The sequence below is a fragment of the Sapajus apella genome, unplaced genomic scaffold, assembly GCF_009761245.1.
Source record: "Sapajus apella isolate SASKATOON/1434 unplaced genomic scaffold, GSC_monkey_1.0 scaffold14, whole genome shotgun sequence".
Lineage (NCBI taxonomy): Eukaryota > Metazoa > Chordata > Mammalia > Primates > Cebidae > Sapajus > Sapajus apella.
The window spans coordinates 19,840,064-19,857,368 of NW_022436954.1; the positions used below are offsets into that span (position 1 = coordinate 19,840,064).

General features: G+C 36.6%; 1 protein-coding gene across 5 annotated transcripts in view; it reads right to left on the bottom strand.

The window, feature by feature from the left end:
* TTC17 (tetratricopeptide repeat domain 17) overlaps positions 1-17,305 on the bottom strand; it is a 137,421-nt gene that overhangs the window by 68,688 nt on the left and 51,428 nt on the right. For all 5 annotated transcript variants that reach the window (XM_032283548.1, XM_032283550.1, XM_032283549.1 and 2 more), the window contains one exon: positions 12,919-13,105. In XM_032283548.1, the coding sequence (XP_032139439.1) occupies positions 12,919-13,105 (187 nt within the window). The remainder of the gene's footprint in view (positions 1-12,918; positions 13,106-17,305) is intronic.

The window sequence follows — 17,305 nt, forward strand, 5'->3', positions numbered from 1 at the left end:
GCTGGAGTGCAGTGGGGCAATCTCAGCTCACTGCAACCTCTGCCTCCTGGATTCAAGTGATTCTCCTGCTTCAGCCTCCCAGGTAGCTGGGACTACAGGCGCATACCACCACGCGTGGCTAATTTTTTTGTATTTTTAGTAGAGCCACGGTTTCGCCATGTTGGCCAGGCTGGTCTCAAACTCCTGACCCTGTGATCTGCCCATCTCAGCCTCCCAAAGTGCTAGGATTACAGGTGTGAGTCACCATGCCCAGCCCAGCTAGTTAAAAAAAAAATCCACAGCTGGGCGGTGGCTCACACCTGTAATCCCAGCACTTTGGGAGGCCAAGGTGGGCGGATCATGAGGTCAGGAGTTCGAGACCAGCCTGACCAACATGGCAAAACCCTGTCGCTACCAAAAATACAAAAATTAGCCGGATGCGGTGGTGCGTGCCTGTAATCTCAGCTACTTAGGAGGCTGAGGCAGGAGAGTCACTTGAACCCGGGAGGCAGAGGTGATTGTAGTGAGCCAAGATTGCGCCGCTGCACTCCAGCCTGGGTGACAGAGCAAGACTCTGTCTCACACACACACACACACACAAAATCACACAAAATCACACACTGAAGTCCCTCTACCAAACAACGTTTTGAACAGAGCCTTGTGGATGGATCTCAGTAATAAAGTTTCCCAATTCCCTGATTGCAGATCCTGCCTCAGGGGTATGGAATTAAGATACGCACTTTGATTTGAAGGTAACTACTTACAGTTAAGTACCTATGGCCAATGCATGATCAAGAGGAAAGTGAAAAATACATGATGATATCATGTATTTTTGTTACATATTTTTTCCTCTTGCTTTATGTCACCAAATCAAAGTCACCTGGGGACACTCACCTCAGTGGCCACTTTGCATGTAATAACACAGTTTCCAGGATCTTACTCGGTCTCTCCCAACTTTTAACACATATGGTTTTTAGCCAGTGTACTGTGAGAGGGATGGTGAATTGATTATTAATTTGTTCGTATTAGGTTTTTCTCTAGCTGTATTTCTCATCATCAAGGAAAACAGGACTTTATTATTACAGAGGTACAGCAGGAATCAGAAAACTTGCCCCCTCAGCTGCCACGGACCTCTAGCTCTTTTTCCTAAAATGTACTTAGGCAAATTGTGCTTATTATTTTCTGTAATCATCTCACTGTATATTTGGGACCTGACTAGGTTATCAAAGCCTGACAACTAAAGAGGTTTAAAGGATGGCACAATTTGAATGACAAATTTAGGTTTGTTCCTATAAAAGACAACTAAATGGGAAGAAAAATCCAAAGCAGTGGTCTTTTCAATAGGTGCGAAATGTGATTTAAATTTCCCCTGCATCTTTGAGATCTTAATTAAATAAACTTTGCTGGTCAGGAAAAAGTAACGGATTACTGAGATTTTTTTGGCCAAAGAGTAGCTCAGTATGAAATAAATTCAACCACTAGCAATAAACACTAACAATTAAAGAAAAAAGAGAGAGAAAAGCCCAAACAGCATACACATGTTCACATATATACGGCAGGCATCCTCAGTCTTAAGTGTTTTAAAATCTCACTAATACTCTTTTCTAATGATTATCAGACTCACTGCTTTATATCCATCAACCATGGAACTGAGTAGAGACAATCCAATGATTACATTTGTAAAGGGGTTTACATAGTTTGTGCTGTTTATAAAAAACAGTCTAAAACTAGGAATTCATTTCAATTGTCTCAAAGCAAACATAAATAACTTTCTGAGGCGCAAACCACTTAGAAATTTTAAAAAGAGCCCACTCTACTAACGTAGAATAGGATGTGTATTTTGTCAATTAGAATAATTTTTTCATTATCTTTTCAAGAGACAGGTGTTCCATTATGTTTCCCAGGTTGGAGAGCAGGGGTATGATGAGGGTGCACTACAGCTTTGTAGTCCTGGTCTCTAGTGATCCTCCCGCCTCAGCTTTCTAAGTGGTTGGGACTACTTTGCACACCACCAAGCCCAGCTGGAATAATCTTTGTGAATGGAGAAGAGTTGTATAAATGCTTGCTATTTGAGATGGCAAAACTTAACATGATATAAACTGTCTCCAAAACATCTAGAATGATGAAGGAAAAGTGAAGATTTAGACAACATCCAATGAACTTGCTTAACTCACTACACACAAGTATATATAACAAGTCAGTCCCCTTCAGTTCCTATCAGAAGGCTGAAATACAACTGCAGCAACAAACCATATCAAAAATACCTTGTTCAGTGACTAGTGGGAACTATATAAAACAGACCCCATCTTGCTTATCTTCCATATTTTTTCTTGGTGGTGTGTACAATCACTTTGTCCTTTGTGATGTGAGTTCAGGAAATGCCAACAAGTTCCTGCTGCAGAATGGAGCCTATGCAAAGAAAGATGTCTATATATAACCTTTCAACCCTATCAGCAGATAAGTGAACATAAAATATGATTGACAATGCTTTAACTTTCCCGTGGGTGTGCCCACACTACACACAGAACAGAAAGAAACTGCTTTTTTTCTGTGATCTAAACTTATTATTTCAAAAATATAACTAACTTCCTTTTGGAGAATCAAGATTGTAACTCCCAACACTGGCACAGACCATTTGCACACCTAAAGTGTTAAGCTCTGTAAATCACGCAGCTTATAAATTTGTCACTTATTTCTATTGACTGACTGACTGACTGAGATACAGTCTCACTCTGTCACTGAGGCTGGAGTGCAGTGTATGGTCTCAGCTCACTGAAACCTCCACCTCTTCAGTTCAAGTGATTCTTCTGCCTTAGCCCCCCAAGTAGCTGGGATAACAGGTGTCTACCATCATGCCCAGTTAATTTTTGTGTTTTTAGTAGAGATGGGGTTTCATCATTTTGGCCTGGCTGGTCTCGAACTCCTGACCTCAAGTGATCCGACTGCCTCAGCCTCCCAAAGTGCTGGGATTACAGGCATGAATTACTGCGCCTAGCCTGTAACTTATTTTTAAATTAATCAACATAAGTATTTCATAACTGAGTGACATGCTGCAATGCTACCCAACGCTGGGTGTCTCCAGGAAGTGCTAGTAGAATGTCTAAAGTGATAGTTTATTTGCTGCCCTTGGTCTCAGTCCTCTTGGGGCATCAGAGCCAAGTCTACGGTGGTTCAACTCCAACATACCTGATGAAACAGAATCAGACTATTTACTCTGTATATACGATATGATACGGCTTAGACTATCCTTCTGAGAAATGCCCTACTTCTTCAATCACCCATCAAAGTTTTCTACAATTTTATTAAAAATACACAATTACCTGTTCAAGTTTCCCATTTTTTAATAGATGGAGTCTGACTCTGTTGCCCAGGCTAGAATACAGTGATGCAATGTCAGCTCACTGCAACCTCCACCTCCAGGATTCAAGCGACTCCTCTGCCTCAGCCTCCCCAGTAGCTAGGATTACAGGCACACACCACAACACCTGGCTAGTTTTTGCATTTTTAGTAGAGATCGGGTTTTGCCATGTTGGCCAGGGTAGTCTCTAACTCCTGACCTCAGATGATCTGCCTGCCTCAGCCTTCCAAAGTGTGGGGATCACAGGCATGAGCCACCATGCCCAGCCACCTTTTCATGTTTCTAGCAAATGAATTTTTTAAAGAAAGCTTTCCTGATTTGTGTTCTATTATCATTACATGTTTTCTAAAGAATGGTTCCTGGCTGGGCGAGGTGGCTCACACTTGTAATCCCGGCACTTTGGGGAGCCGAGGAGAGTGGATCACCTGAGGTCAGGAGTTCAAGACCAGCCTGGCCAACATGGCGAAACTCCATCTCTACCCAAAAAAAAAAAAAAAAAAAAAAAAATAGCCGGGCGTGGTGGCGGGTGCCTGTAATCCCAGGTACTGTGGAGCCTGAGGCAAGAGAATCACTTGAACCTGGGAGGTGGAGGTTGCAGTGAGCTGAGATTGAGCCACTGTACTCCACCCTGGGTGACAAGAGCGAGGCTCCATCTCAGGAAGAAAAAAAAAAAAGATTCTTGGTATCATCTCCTATTTGCTTTAAAGTTATTTTAGTCACTGACAGGATAAAATATGAGCTATGTTTTAGAAACTATGCTAATAGCTCCAAAAGTAATTCAATTATATACAAAGAGCTCACTTTAATACTTCCATTATTTTAAAATTTATTCATGTTATTTTAGTGTAGATATCTCCCCATTTTATAGAAAATGCTTTTGATAAATGAAGTCACCAATGATTTCTAAACCGTTAAACCCAGAGCTTCCCACACTTTACTCATTTACCAATTACTATCATGATTTTTCCATAGCTACCAGTACCATTACTTACATAATGTTTTTCTTTAATGAATCTAGAGTTTAATATTACACTAATTTAGGTTAAAAGGGAAAATCATTACCATTTTTCATAAATAACAGGTTTTATGTACCAGTTATATATTTTTCTAATGACCATCAAAGTAAACCATAAATTCTAAAATTAAAATACCAACTAAAAGCTTGCAAATGAATCAATATAGGACACACTACTATTGTCTTCTTTGTCCTTCTCAAACACTCTGTTCTAAACTTCATGACCCTGGTCTCCCGGGGCCTCTATTTATTCACTTTCACTGACTCTATTCCTTAAATGTTAGTATTTTCTAAGATTCCGTTCTTGGCATTTTCTTCGCATCCTGCACATTCTTTCTGAGGGAATCAGAGGCATCTCCGAATGAACATGTCTATCATTGAACTTATTATTCCCAGCACAACATCAATGCATAGATGATTTCTCCTCTGTGGTCCCATTCTTAACAACATTGACATCTGTCCAGTTTCCGAAGTTAGAAATCTCTCTAGTTAATTTGCATTCTGAGACTACTGTTTTCAGCCTTTCCTCTCTCATCAAATCTCCAACATTCTCTGTACCTCTTCATTCTCATCTGACAAGTCACCTCATATTTTGCTGAGAAGCAATCAGAAGTCCCACCATCAAATCTTTCAACGTACCTACAACTTTACCTATATATCATCCTTGCTCCTAAGAACGACACTTACATTTGTGGCTTGGATCTCGTCCCCTCTTGTCCACTCAATAATTCTGCTTCTACAATTAGCCCTTTGCTGCATCTTCAAGTTTTTCCACTATGTTTGATCATTCCTATTGAAACATGCTACAGTGCTTTCTTAGAACAACAAATACCTTCAACCCCACAGCCTCCTCCAGCTATATCCCATTTTCCTGCCCTTCACTGTAGCAAAACTTAAGAGCTGCTTGCCATCCTCACTTCCTTCAAAACCTATTTCACATAAGCTTTTTACAAGATTACCAATCTCCATGTTACTAAATGCAGTAGCTCATTCTCTGCCCACATCCAGCTCAATCTCTCAAGATACAGCATGCTGGGATAATAATAATGATATGCTTGACAACTCCTTAAAACATTTTCTTTGCTTGGCTTGCGGGATAAAACACTTGAATGATTTTTCTACTAGCTTACTGGGTACTCCTTTACTGCTCTTTTTCTTCCTGACCTCTATGTTGGCTAGAATACCCTGGTAATTGATTTTTGACCCATTTTCCTTTTTATAGTAATTACTGAGATAATTTCATCCAAGCTCATGACTTAAAAAAACATTCATATGTCCATGACCCAAAAATGGTTATAGCCTGGTCTCTTCGCCACCATTATAACACTCATGTATCCAACTACATATTCAACATCTCTACTTAAACACTTAATAGGCAACTCAAATTTAACATGTCCAAAACCAAACTTGTTTTTCTCCCCAAATCGTCTTGTTTCACAGATTTGATTATCTCGTTAAATAGCACCACTATTTACCTGATTGCTCAGGTTCCAGATTTAAGAGTCACCCTTAGCCTCTCTTTCTTTCATTTCCCACATCCCTTTCTAGTAGTGTCTTATTGGTTCTACCTTCAAAATATATCCCAAATAAGATCATTTCTCACTTTCTGCCTGTCCACCCCAGTGGTACAGGCCAATATAATCTCTCACTGATACTTTTACAACAGCATCCTAACAGGCCCTCATGCTTCTGCTCTTACCCCACTATTCTATTCTCAAAAGAGCAACCAGAGGAATTACGTTAAAATGAAAATCAGTTCACTTTACTCTTGTGTTCAAAATCTTCTAAGTCAGCAGTCCCCAACCTTTTTGGCACCAGGGGCTGTTTTTGTGGAAGACAATTTTTCCACAGACTGGGGTGTGGGAGGGATGGTTTTGGGATAATTCAAGCATATTACATGTTTTCTGCACTTTATTTGATCCCTCGGACGCACAATTTACAACAGGTTCATGCCTCTGTGAGAATCTAATGCCACCACTGACCTGACAGCAGGTGGAGTTCAGGCAGTAATGCGAGTGATGGAGACTGGCTATAAAATGCAGATGAAGCTTTGCTTGCTGGCCTACCACTCACCTCCTGCTGTGCCACCCAGTTCCTTGTCATACATCTTTCTCTTAGAATAAAAGCCCAAACTGTTAGAATGGTCTGCAAGGCAGTAAAAAAGTGGCTCTGTCCTCCACTACGTTTATCTCTGCTTTCATCTCCTACATCTCCGTGGCAGATGGAGACCCCTCCTTGCTATTCCTTGCAAGAACCTTTGCAATGCTATTCTCTCTGCCTGAAATGCTTTTATGCTATATGTCTGCATGGCTTAGAACCTCTATCCTCCCTCAAGTCTATGTTCAAATGTCACTTTCTCAGTGGGGCCCCCCTTACTGATCCCAACCTCTCCTATTTTCCCCGTAGCACCCACTTTCTAATTAAATGATTTACTATGCTTATCTACTCTCTGCTTCCCTCTACTAAAATGTAGCTCTGTAAGAGCTGAAGGTATTTTCTGTTGGTTTTCAATTCCTAGAGTAGTGACTGGAATATAGTAGGTAAATATTCATTGAATGAATTAATGAATGAATGAGCCACACCCAGTTTCCTTTGGGTGAAAGAAAACAAATTGTTGCTTTAGAAGATTATATCCTCTGTCAAATTTCATACTTTTTATTATTTGGCCAGACTAACCTACAATGACTGGATGAATAGTTGTGAAAAGATCTTAGGCCAGGGCCAGTAGGCTCATTCTTTAAAAGAATACACATGCTTTTTGGGCGTGCAGGACAAAAGATTCACATTAAAACCAACAAATATTTATATATAATGTCTTTCTAGGCTGAAGTATAAAACCATTGGTCATCAGAATCTCATACATACTATCTCTAAGTTCTTATAAAAACCAAAAGCATCCCTTTTGTTCATAAAAACTAAATGCTGGAAATCCCAAAAGAAAAATACTGGCTACTAAGCTAATAACTACAAAAGTACAGCCATAAGCTCTTACACGTAAAATAGAAGGCTAGGTGGCAATTTAATGATGCAAGATTCAGAAAAGATCAGAATGACATGTTTAACTGAGAGAGACAATTTTAGGTGTGCTCTTGGGGTTCATTATGACTGCCCCCCATATTTAGATCCATGTTTTATATAGAAATGTATTTCTTTTGAGGGATGACATAAAAAGTGTAGTGATTATACGACTTTCATAAAATGTCCCAAGAATCTACAAATATGAATTATTTCAATCTTTCAATCATGGCAGTGGAATAGTTTATGACTAGTTGAAGAATTACACACAGGAACCACACTGGCCCTGGAAGACAGGGACTCACATTTTAGTTTCAGCTCCACCAATGACTGACTGTAATTTGAGTAAATCACAACCTTTGCTTATAGGTTCATAAATGCATAATTGTTTTTCCTATTCTCTCCTCTATCACATGTTAAATACATGTTAAAGATACATGTTAAAAAACTGTTAACCAAATAATTACAGTCCTTTTAAGTAAAGAAATATACAGATTTAAATGCATTACACACACAGAAATACATTTGGTTTTGTTTCAGGATATATCTGCATCTCAGGATTTTAAAATATGCAATATATTAACCAAAATTTTAATTCTTTTTACAGAAATAAATGGAGGTGACCTAACTAGTAGCATATTTAAAATACTGTAAGAGTCAGGTGCAGTGGTACACACCTGTCGTCCCAACTGTTTGGGAGGCCGAGATGGGAGGATTGCCTGACCCAGGAGTTAGAAGCTATGGTGTGTTATGACAGAGCCTGTGAATAGCCACTGCACTCCAGCCTGGGCAACACAGTGAGACCCTGCCTCTAAAAAAAGTGCTATTAAAACTGGGTCTATGAGAATATCTTTTAAAAAAGCAGATACCTTCACCAATTCCTATAAAAGAATGTAAAAGAATGTGATAAAGCAAAGATCCTTAATTGCAGGACATGCTGGAATATCCACTGGAGGGCAGCAAAATGCAGGATTTCTTTTTCTTCAACATCTGAACTCTGTAAAATTGCTTTAATAAATCTACAGAAATTTAGGTTGAAGAATACAGACTAAAACTACAGGCAATGAAACAGGTTATAAAAGGAAATCTAATTTACATAAATAGGTGCTATAAATACAGAAATACTGTGAAGAGAAGACAAGATAATCCATCTGCACATTGGAATAGATATTAAATCTTACGTACATGATTTGAAAATTCTGCTTTTTTCTCCAGAGACAAAAGCTATCAAATACGTATTAGACAGAGAAACTTGCATACAATTATAGGAACACCTAAACATTAAAGTCTGAGTTCTACTGCGTAACATTTATTCATACTTTCTAAAGATCTGGGCCATTTTTTTAAGTAGGCATGTGCCTCAATTGAGAAGAGATCACAGCTCAGAAATCTTGGGGTCAATGTTTAATTATATTCGGTAAACATCAATATTGCTGTTTGTGGCATAAAAGTCTAATAAATAAAACCTACCATTGGTTTTATGCTAATATTAGGAAAATAAACTATTAAAAATAAGGTAAAATCATATATATCAAAGATATTATAAGACAGTCTAGATTACTTTAGTGGTAGAAAAATATCTTTGCTAGATGTAACTTAGTTGCAGATAAGTATTTCAAAAATATTTTACAGTTATAAATGCTTGGAAAATCCACTATTGTGTTGTAGTGCCAAATCAACATATTTCTAGACTCTTCTACAGATTCAGTATTTAATCATTTTGCTCATAGTGTTATTAAAAGTTATTTACCATTTTATAGAAAAGATAACCTTTATTGTTTCATGAAGTTTCATTCTCTGTGACACTTTTATTTTTTCCAATTAAAAAAGGCTGTTTTTTTTAGTATTGAGCACTTCATTGACTTTGCTTATATTCAAAAGCATTCTGAGTTTAACAGATTCTATTTTACTTTTAAAAGGACAACCTTGTTATTGAAGACTGAGTTTGCTACAGTAATCAATTCAGTTCTGCTTAAGTTAAATAAAATTGTAAAATAACAAGCCTATAAATGTGGAAAACCGTAGGTATTTTAAAACTGCCCAAACAAGATGTTGAACCAAACCGAAAACACTAACTTTTACAATCAATTCAAGAGTGAGCAAGTGAAAAATCAATGTATTAAGTTCTCCTTCACAGCATCCTTGAAATGGTAGTGATATAAAACTACCTATAAAAGACCAGGATTTATAAAATTTTATTCAAAAAAGGGAGAGATGATGATAATAAACAGTTGCTGTAAGAACACATGCATCCAACAAATGGCAGCCAATACATTGATTTCTAGGTTAATAAAAGTTTGAAAACACTGTCAGATAAATAATTTTTCACTAATCAATACAATTTTAGTTATAAAGTCTTTGTAAGTACAAAAAATTTTTTTAGTATAGTGACTATGTATTTTTAAGTTGACCAAACAGTATTTAAAAGTAATAGAATACATTATTTGCATAGGCATTCCAAGAAACACAAACTGTAAATCTGCATGAAAAATTCCATGATTATACATGAAAAATAACAAAATACTTGGTAATGTTAAACTGCCCATCCTTTTACCAGTAGTTCATACTATTTAAGCCATTATATTGTATTATGGTTGCTGTAAAAAACATTATGTATTTATTTTTGAGACAGAGTCTTGCTCTGTCACCCAGGCAGGAATGCAGTGGTGTGATCTTGGCTCACTGCAACCTCCACCTCCCAAGTTTAAGTGATTCTCCTGCCTCAGCCTCCTGAGTAGCTGGGACTACAGGCATGTGCCACCACCCAGGTAATTTTTTGTATTTTTAGTAGAGATGGGGTTTCACCATGTTGGCTAGCTGGTCTTGAACTCCTGACCTCAGGTGATCCACTTGCCTTCTCCTCCCAAAGTGCTGGGATTACAGGCGCGAACCACTGTGCTCGGCCAACAATTATCAGGAATTCCATGACTATTACATGGAAAAAGAATCACTAGCCTTGTCACTTTCTTGAAATCTTTTTACTGTCATAATAAAAACTTAAAACAGACAATGTCAGACAAGGTAACTTATAAAACTTACTTCAGTATTACAAAAATGAAAAAGGTAAAGGTAAACAGAATCATCTGATTTCAGAAAAGGTACAGAAATGCTAATCATCATTCAGAGGTTTTTTTCTTTTTTTCATCAATTATTTAGCAAAGCTCAGAGATAACTGGAATAGAAGCAACTGTTTAGATTTCAAACATAAGAAGTTCCTGGTTTCTGTAAAGGTGTTTGGCTTCTTTCAAGTTTTAGCTTTTCAAAACTGCAACTCAGAAAAGTAACTATGAATGGGCGGGATTACTCTGGAAATAAGTAACTCAAAATCATAGCCAAAGAAAAACACAATATTGAAATTGTTTCACTACTACTAATGCATTTTTAAACCTAGAAAATGCCATAGCATTCAAATTCATTAAGAGGTAACAGTATTTATTTAGGTGTTAGTAAATGTTGGATTCTTTTCTAATTCATATCAGAATGATTTTAAGTATACCAGCAGTAACAGACTATTTAGCTGTTCTTAGGTAACCTATGACATTTGAAAGATCACAGCACTCTGAGAAGATGCAGTAGAATTTAAAACAAACAAACAAACAAACACTGCAGCATATTTTCTAGGATTAAGTAACTTCTTCCAGTGGCCTTAGCAAGTTTGAGCAGACTTTTTAACTAAATGTGGTAAACTCATTAATTACATTGTAAAAGGCGCTAAAGATTTTTTTTAATTGATGAGCTCCCCCTGAAAGAACTATTATTTAAAAAAATGTATTCTGTCTTTCCATGTCAAATTATTTTATTTTATTGTTATCATATTGTACCTAATATTATTCTTTGAATACTCTGGACTATCAGATACCACAACTCTGAGAAAGATCTGTTCCACGTTCCTGGTTTTCTGGACTAGTTGAAGTTACGCTCTGGGGAAAAAGTTCAAGACAACTGTATTCCCTCTCTTGACATGACTGAGGTGAACTAAGAATACATTTTAAGAAACTGAAATACTAAATAAAAACATGTGAAACTAATGCTAAGGAAAAGACCTTTCAGAAAACGGTGGGTCACTATACGTATATAGTGACAAATCTCTTCTCAAAAATAGAAATAAAATCCAAGAGAGGTGACGGAGATGATAGTAAAGAAAATAAGATATTCTATTAATAGAAAAAGCTCATTGAAAAAGCAAAATCCTGTTTATAAGGCTGTTCTTAAGTAGCCCACAACCTTTAAAAGACTACAGTATTGTGAGATGATGTCGAAGAACTTTTTACCTAGTATCTACTATATGGTAAGAGCAATGCAACTATTATGTATCCATAAATATAAAAAAATTTAAAAATTAAAAAAAATATAATGGGAGAGCTGCAGTTCAAACTCATGTCAGATTCTAGTGCTGGCTACTCCACTCTATTGCCTTGCTATACTGTTTTAGGGCTTTGGTATTCATAAAAGAACTTTAATTCAGATTGAGCTCCATACTGATCCACAACAGAGCTACAGAGTTATACTGCTGGGAGATTCTTGGTTTCTTCAGTAAATGACTGGGCTTTGACATTCAAGAGAAAACTACTACTTACAATCTGTCATTCTATTAAAATTGTAAGGCATTCTGGTATAGTGATTCAAGCAAACCACTTTCTGGTCTCAAATCTACTAATAATTATTGATGTCTTTTAGACAAGTCACGTAAATAAGTGGATGTCAGGTTTTTCTTTGTTTTTAAATACCAAAAGTGAAGGAGCTGAACTAATATCCATCTGATTAAATATTATAATCTAATTTGAATATTAACAAAACACACACTGTGCACTCTACAACGTCTAGATACTGAGGGTCCACATATATGTAAACTGCACCCATCCCAATTCAAGGCATAGAGTTAAAATTCATGATTTTATTTTTTTCTTACAGTGAAGGTTAAACAAATAAAGAACCAAATATGTGATTCTTAGAAGGTTCTAATAATGAATGTGCAATAGCTTTAGACATTAGCTTTATCCAGATGGATACACTTATACACATGCATATATGCCCATATATATGCTATGGGAGAGAGTGGAAGAAGGGAGAAAGATGCCACCTAATGTCGGGTCAATATATTAAATGTATAGGAAAGGTCTGGATCACCTTCAAATGAAAGACAAGGAGCTGTATTTCAGTGACTGAGTATACAGAAGAACTGCTTCAATTCAAACTGTATACTTTGACTTCATGGACAGGAAAAATATACTTTACTAAGAATATCAGTCATTATAAAACACCAGAGAGATTTTGGAAGGAAGAAAAAAATTGCAAAGCCTATTCATATGTTGAATATACCACATATTTTAGTCAGCCTTTCTTAACCAGAGTTCTGTGAGAGAATTAAGCCTTAATACCCTAAGGCATCTATAGTAAGTGAGGAATTAACATCCTTCCCTATGCATCTGGAATTATGCTAGTTGTCTAAAATCCTTGATCTAAATAGAGAAAATCATTTTCTGTGTTCTTTGGATCAGAATAGGAACTCTGGCTGGGCTCATTATTTTGTCACTATTTAACAGCTGCTTACCACTGCAGACAGAAGAAGTGATGTTGTACAGAAAAGGGTAAAACTGCATACAGCGGATCAACTTCAGGCTGTTTTCACACTCTGGGCATTTGGTGGTTAATTTCAAGGCCTGTCTAAAGGCCTCAAGTGCCCCACTGATATTCTTCAGAGCAAGGTAAGCATTTCCCAGGCTCAAATAGGTCAGAGGCTGAAAAGAAAAAAAAAATCAGCAAACTCTTAATGAACTAATATTTTCTGGGAGTTACAAAATGCTTACAGTATACGGCTTTTGACTCTTTTTAGTTTATGCCATAAACGTTACTGCTAACTGTCCATTTTATTCATACCAGCTAATTCTAAACTGTGTTATACATGTAAATTTATTGTTTACTTTTTTGTTAAGATAAAAAATACATAAAGGATGTAACATAAACTACATATGTATATATCCCTGTAACCACCACACTGCTCAAGATACAAAAATGTTTTCAGAGCTCCAGGAGGTTCCCTTGGGCAATCCAACCACAGAAGAAATCATTGTTGTGATGTTGTGACTTCTGTCATCATAGTTCTTGAACATCAGGTGAATGAAATCAAACTGCATAGTCTCCTATGAGTACATGAAACATGTATCCTTTTGTAGCTTCTTTCACTCAATCTAAAATTCACTCATGCTGCTGTGTACATTGGTAGCTCATTCTTTTTTAAGCTGATGTGTAATGTTCCAACATAAGAATATACCACAGCTTGTTCATTCATTCTTCTACTGATTGGCAGTTGGGCTATTCCCACTTTCTATCTATTATGAATAAAGTTACTATGAATATTCTTATAAAAGTCTTTTGATAGGCATATTGTTCTCATTTTCTTTGAGTATATACTTAGTATGGGTTGTAAGGTAGATGTATATTTAGTTTTAGTAGATATAACCAAATAGTATTCCAAAATGGACACACAAATATACACTCCTACCAGCAAGGGTGAAAATTCAGTCTTTGTATTGTCAGTCTTTTTAATTTTAGCTTTTTTAGTGAGCTGCAGTGGTGTCTAACTGTGGTTTTAATTTGCATTTCCCTGATGAATAATGATGTTGAGGGTTTTGTTTTTCAGGTGCCTATTGGCCATTTGGATATCCTCATTTCCAAATTGCCCGTTCTTTTCTCTGTCTAAAAGAATTAGATTGCCCTTAATGCCTTGAAGGAACTCTTTGTGTATATTATATATTAGTCCTTTGTTGAAAATAAGTATTGCAAAAGTCTTCTCTGTGGTTTGCTTTTTTACTCTCTGAATGGTACCTTTTGATAAACAGAGTTTCTTAATTTCAGTGAAGCTCAGCTTTTCATTTTTTTCTTTTATAGTTAGTACCTTTTTGACATCTTTGCCTACTGCAAGGTTATAAAGACTTTCTCCTATGTCTTCACGAAGAAGCTTTACTGTTTTATCATTCATATTTTGGTACATGATCCACTTCAAATTAATTCTGTGTATGGTGTGAGGTAGAAGTCAAAGTTCTTATTTTTCTTCATAGGGATATCAACCAATTACTCTAGAACTAACTTACTGAAAAACCAAACTGTTTTTTCCACGTTGAACTACAGGTATGCCTTTGTATAAATGAATGGCCATATACATGGTGGTCTACTTCTAAATTCCCCATTATGTTCCATTGATATGTTTGAGTATCTCTGTACCAATACCACACTCTAATTATAGTAAATCTTGAAATGTAATATAAGCCTTCCAATTCTGTTCCTCTCCATCCCTTTCCCCCATTTGTGTGTGTGTGTGTGTGTGTGTGTGTGTGTGTGTGTGTGTATGTATGTGGGAGGGGGGCTACTGTAGGTATAGTTCTATGTAGATTTTAGAATCAACTTATCAATACACAAACACATATACGCAATTACTAGGTGTTTGAGATTGAATTGAATCTATAAATCGATTTGCAGAGATCTTACATCTGAACAACACTGACTATCTTAATGTGAACACAATGTACATCTCCATTTACAGGTTGAGTATCCCTTAACCAAAATACCTGGAACCAGAAATGTTTTGGGTTTCAGATTTTTTAAGATCTTAGTATATATTATTTACTGGCTGTGCATCCCAAATCTGAAAATTCAAAATTCAAAATGCTCCAATGAGCATTTCCTTTGAGTATCAGGTTGGTGACCAAAAAGTTTTGGATTTTGGAACATTTGGAATTTAAGATTTTTGAATTTAGGATGCTCAACCTGATATATGTCTTCTCTTAGTGATATCTTATAATCACATATAAATCTTACACATTGTTTTTTAGGTTTATTCTTAGATATATGATGTTTTCTTTCTTTCCTTTTTTTATTTTTGAGACAAGGTCTTGTTCTGTTGCCCAGGCTGGTCTGGAACTCCTGGGCTCAAGAGATCCTCCCACCTCAGCCTACCGAGTAGCTAGGACTACAGGTGCACACTACCACTAATTTTTTTTGACTTTTCTGTAGACATGGGATATCCCTGTGTTACCCAGGCTGGTATTGAGCTCCTAGGCTCAAGCAATCCTTCCACCCTGGCCTCCTGAAGTGCTGAGATGACAGGTGTGAGCTACCACACCAGATCTGATGTTTTATTGATGCACCTGTAAATAGTGTATTTTGTATGTTATTTTCCAATTGTTTGCTGACACTTAGCTTTTATAAGCAGCCCAAAGTATTCAGTTTAGGCTATTTTAACTGAAATACATCTATTTTTAGTGTTTTTATATTTGCTTGAGTGCAAACCATGTTTAAATTTATCATTAAAAATAGTTAAAAAGATCTGAGAATGCTTTATTTTCAAACTGTACAATAAATCCCTATGAAACACAATGCTTATGATTTATCTAATTACCTGCTTTTGATTCAGGCTGTTAGATGATCAGAAATGCCTCACTGTAACCAAACCAGGGATAAAAAGTATTCTAGATTAAGGATGTCTAACACTAAGCAGCTCAGATTACATTCAAATTATTACTTAGTAGTTCACACCCAGATATAAAATTAAATCCTATACTTAGATTTCAAATGTATCTTTATATTTTGCATAAGGAAACAAAGTGTTATAATTACCCCTATGACAAAATGATGGCTGTAAAAAATATCCTGCACTGAGACAAACTGGTTCGCATTTTGGAAAAAATGCTGAACTTTCATTTCTTCATCCAAAAAAATAAGTAGAGTGTTTACTATATTGCAGGCATAGTTTTGAACACTGAGGATACAGCAGAAAATAAGAAAGATAATTGCTGCCTTCATAGACCTTACAGTCTAGTGTGGGGATGTCAGAGAGTAAAATGGGATGGAGAAAAATATAGAGGGAAGAATTAGAGGTCGTACTAGATGTGGGTGGGGGTGCACCATTTTAAATAAAGTAGTATGAGAGGGACTTACTGAGAAGTTAGTATTTGTAAGACTTTAGGGAGGTGGAGCAAGCAATGAAGAATCTTGGTGGGATGAAGTACTTCAAGCAGAGACGACAGAAAACGCAAAAGCTCTGAGGTAGGAGCATGCTTAGTACATTCAAGGAACTACAAAGGAGCAAGTGACGCTAGAACAGAATGTGCTAAAGAATGATTTCACAGAAATAAGGTCAGAAAAGTAACAAGGTCATGTAGGACCTTCTATACCATTACAAACTCTTGTATTTTCCTGTGAGTTCTACGGAGAGCCACTGCAGGGATTTGAGCCAACAAATAACATTTGACTTTTTTATAAGCATTAAACTGCTTGCTGTATGAGAACAGACTGGGGGACAATGGCAGAGAAACCAGTTTAGAGGCTTCTAAAATAATCCAGGCAAAAATAATGGTGGTTTGGATGGGACAGCAGTGGAGACAATGATAAGTAGGAAAATCTGAGGCATATCTTGAAAACAGAATCAACAAAGTTACCTAGTGGATTGAATTTTCCCTGAGAATAGGACAAACGCATGAAGGAAGCCGCTAAATTTTTGGTCTGAGCTACTATAGTAGTTTAATTATTTCCTGAAACAAGGAAGACTGGGAAGAATAAATTTGGAACGGTGTTAAGGAGCTTGGTTTTGGCCTTAGTTCTAGAGTGCCCTTTAGACATCTAAGTGGAAATGTCAAGTAAGCTGCTGAATAAATAAGTCTGGAGTTCAGGGCAAAGGTGACAGCTAATTCAACAGGAAAAGAACAGTCTTCTCAAGATATGAAGCTGAATAACCGGATATCCATGTAAATATGAACTTTGATCCCTATCTCACACTACAAAGAAAATTTAACTTGAAATGAATCATAGACCTAACTACAAAGCCCAAAACTATAAAATATCCAGGAGACAACACAGGAAAAGATCTTTATATATCTGAGAACCAATGATTTAAAGATTAAGCCACAGAAAAGAAAACACGGTTTTGTGAGAACACTTTAAAT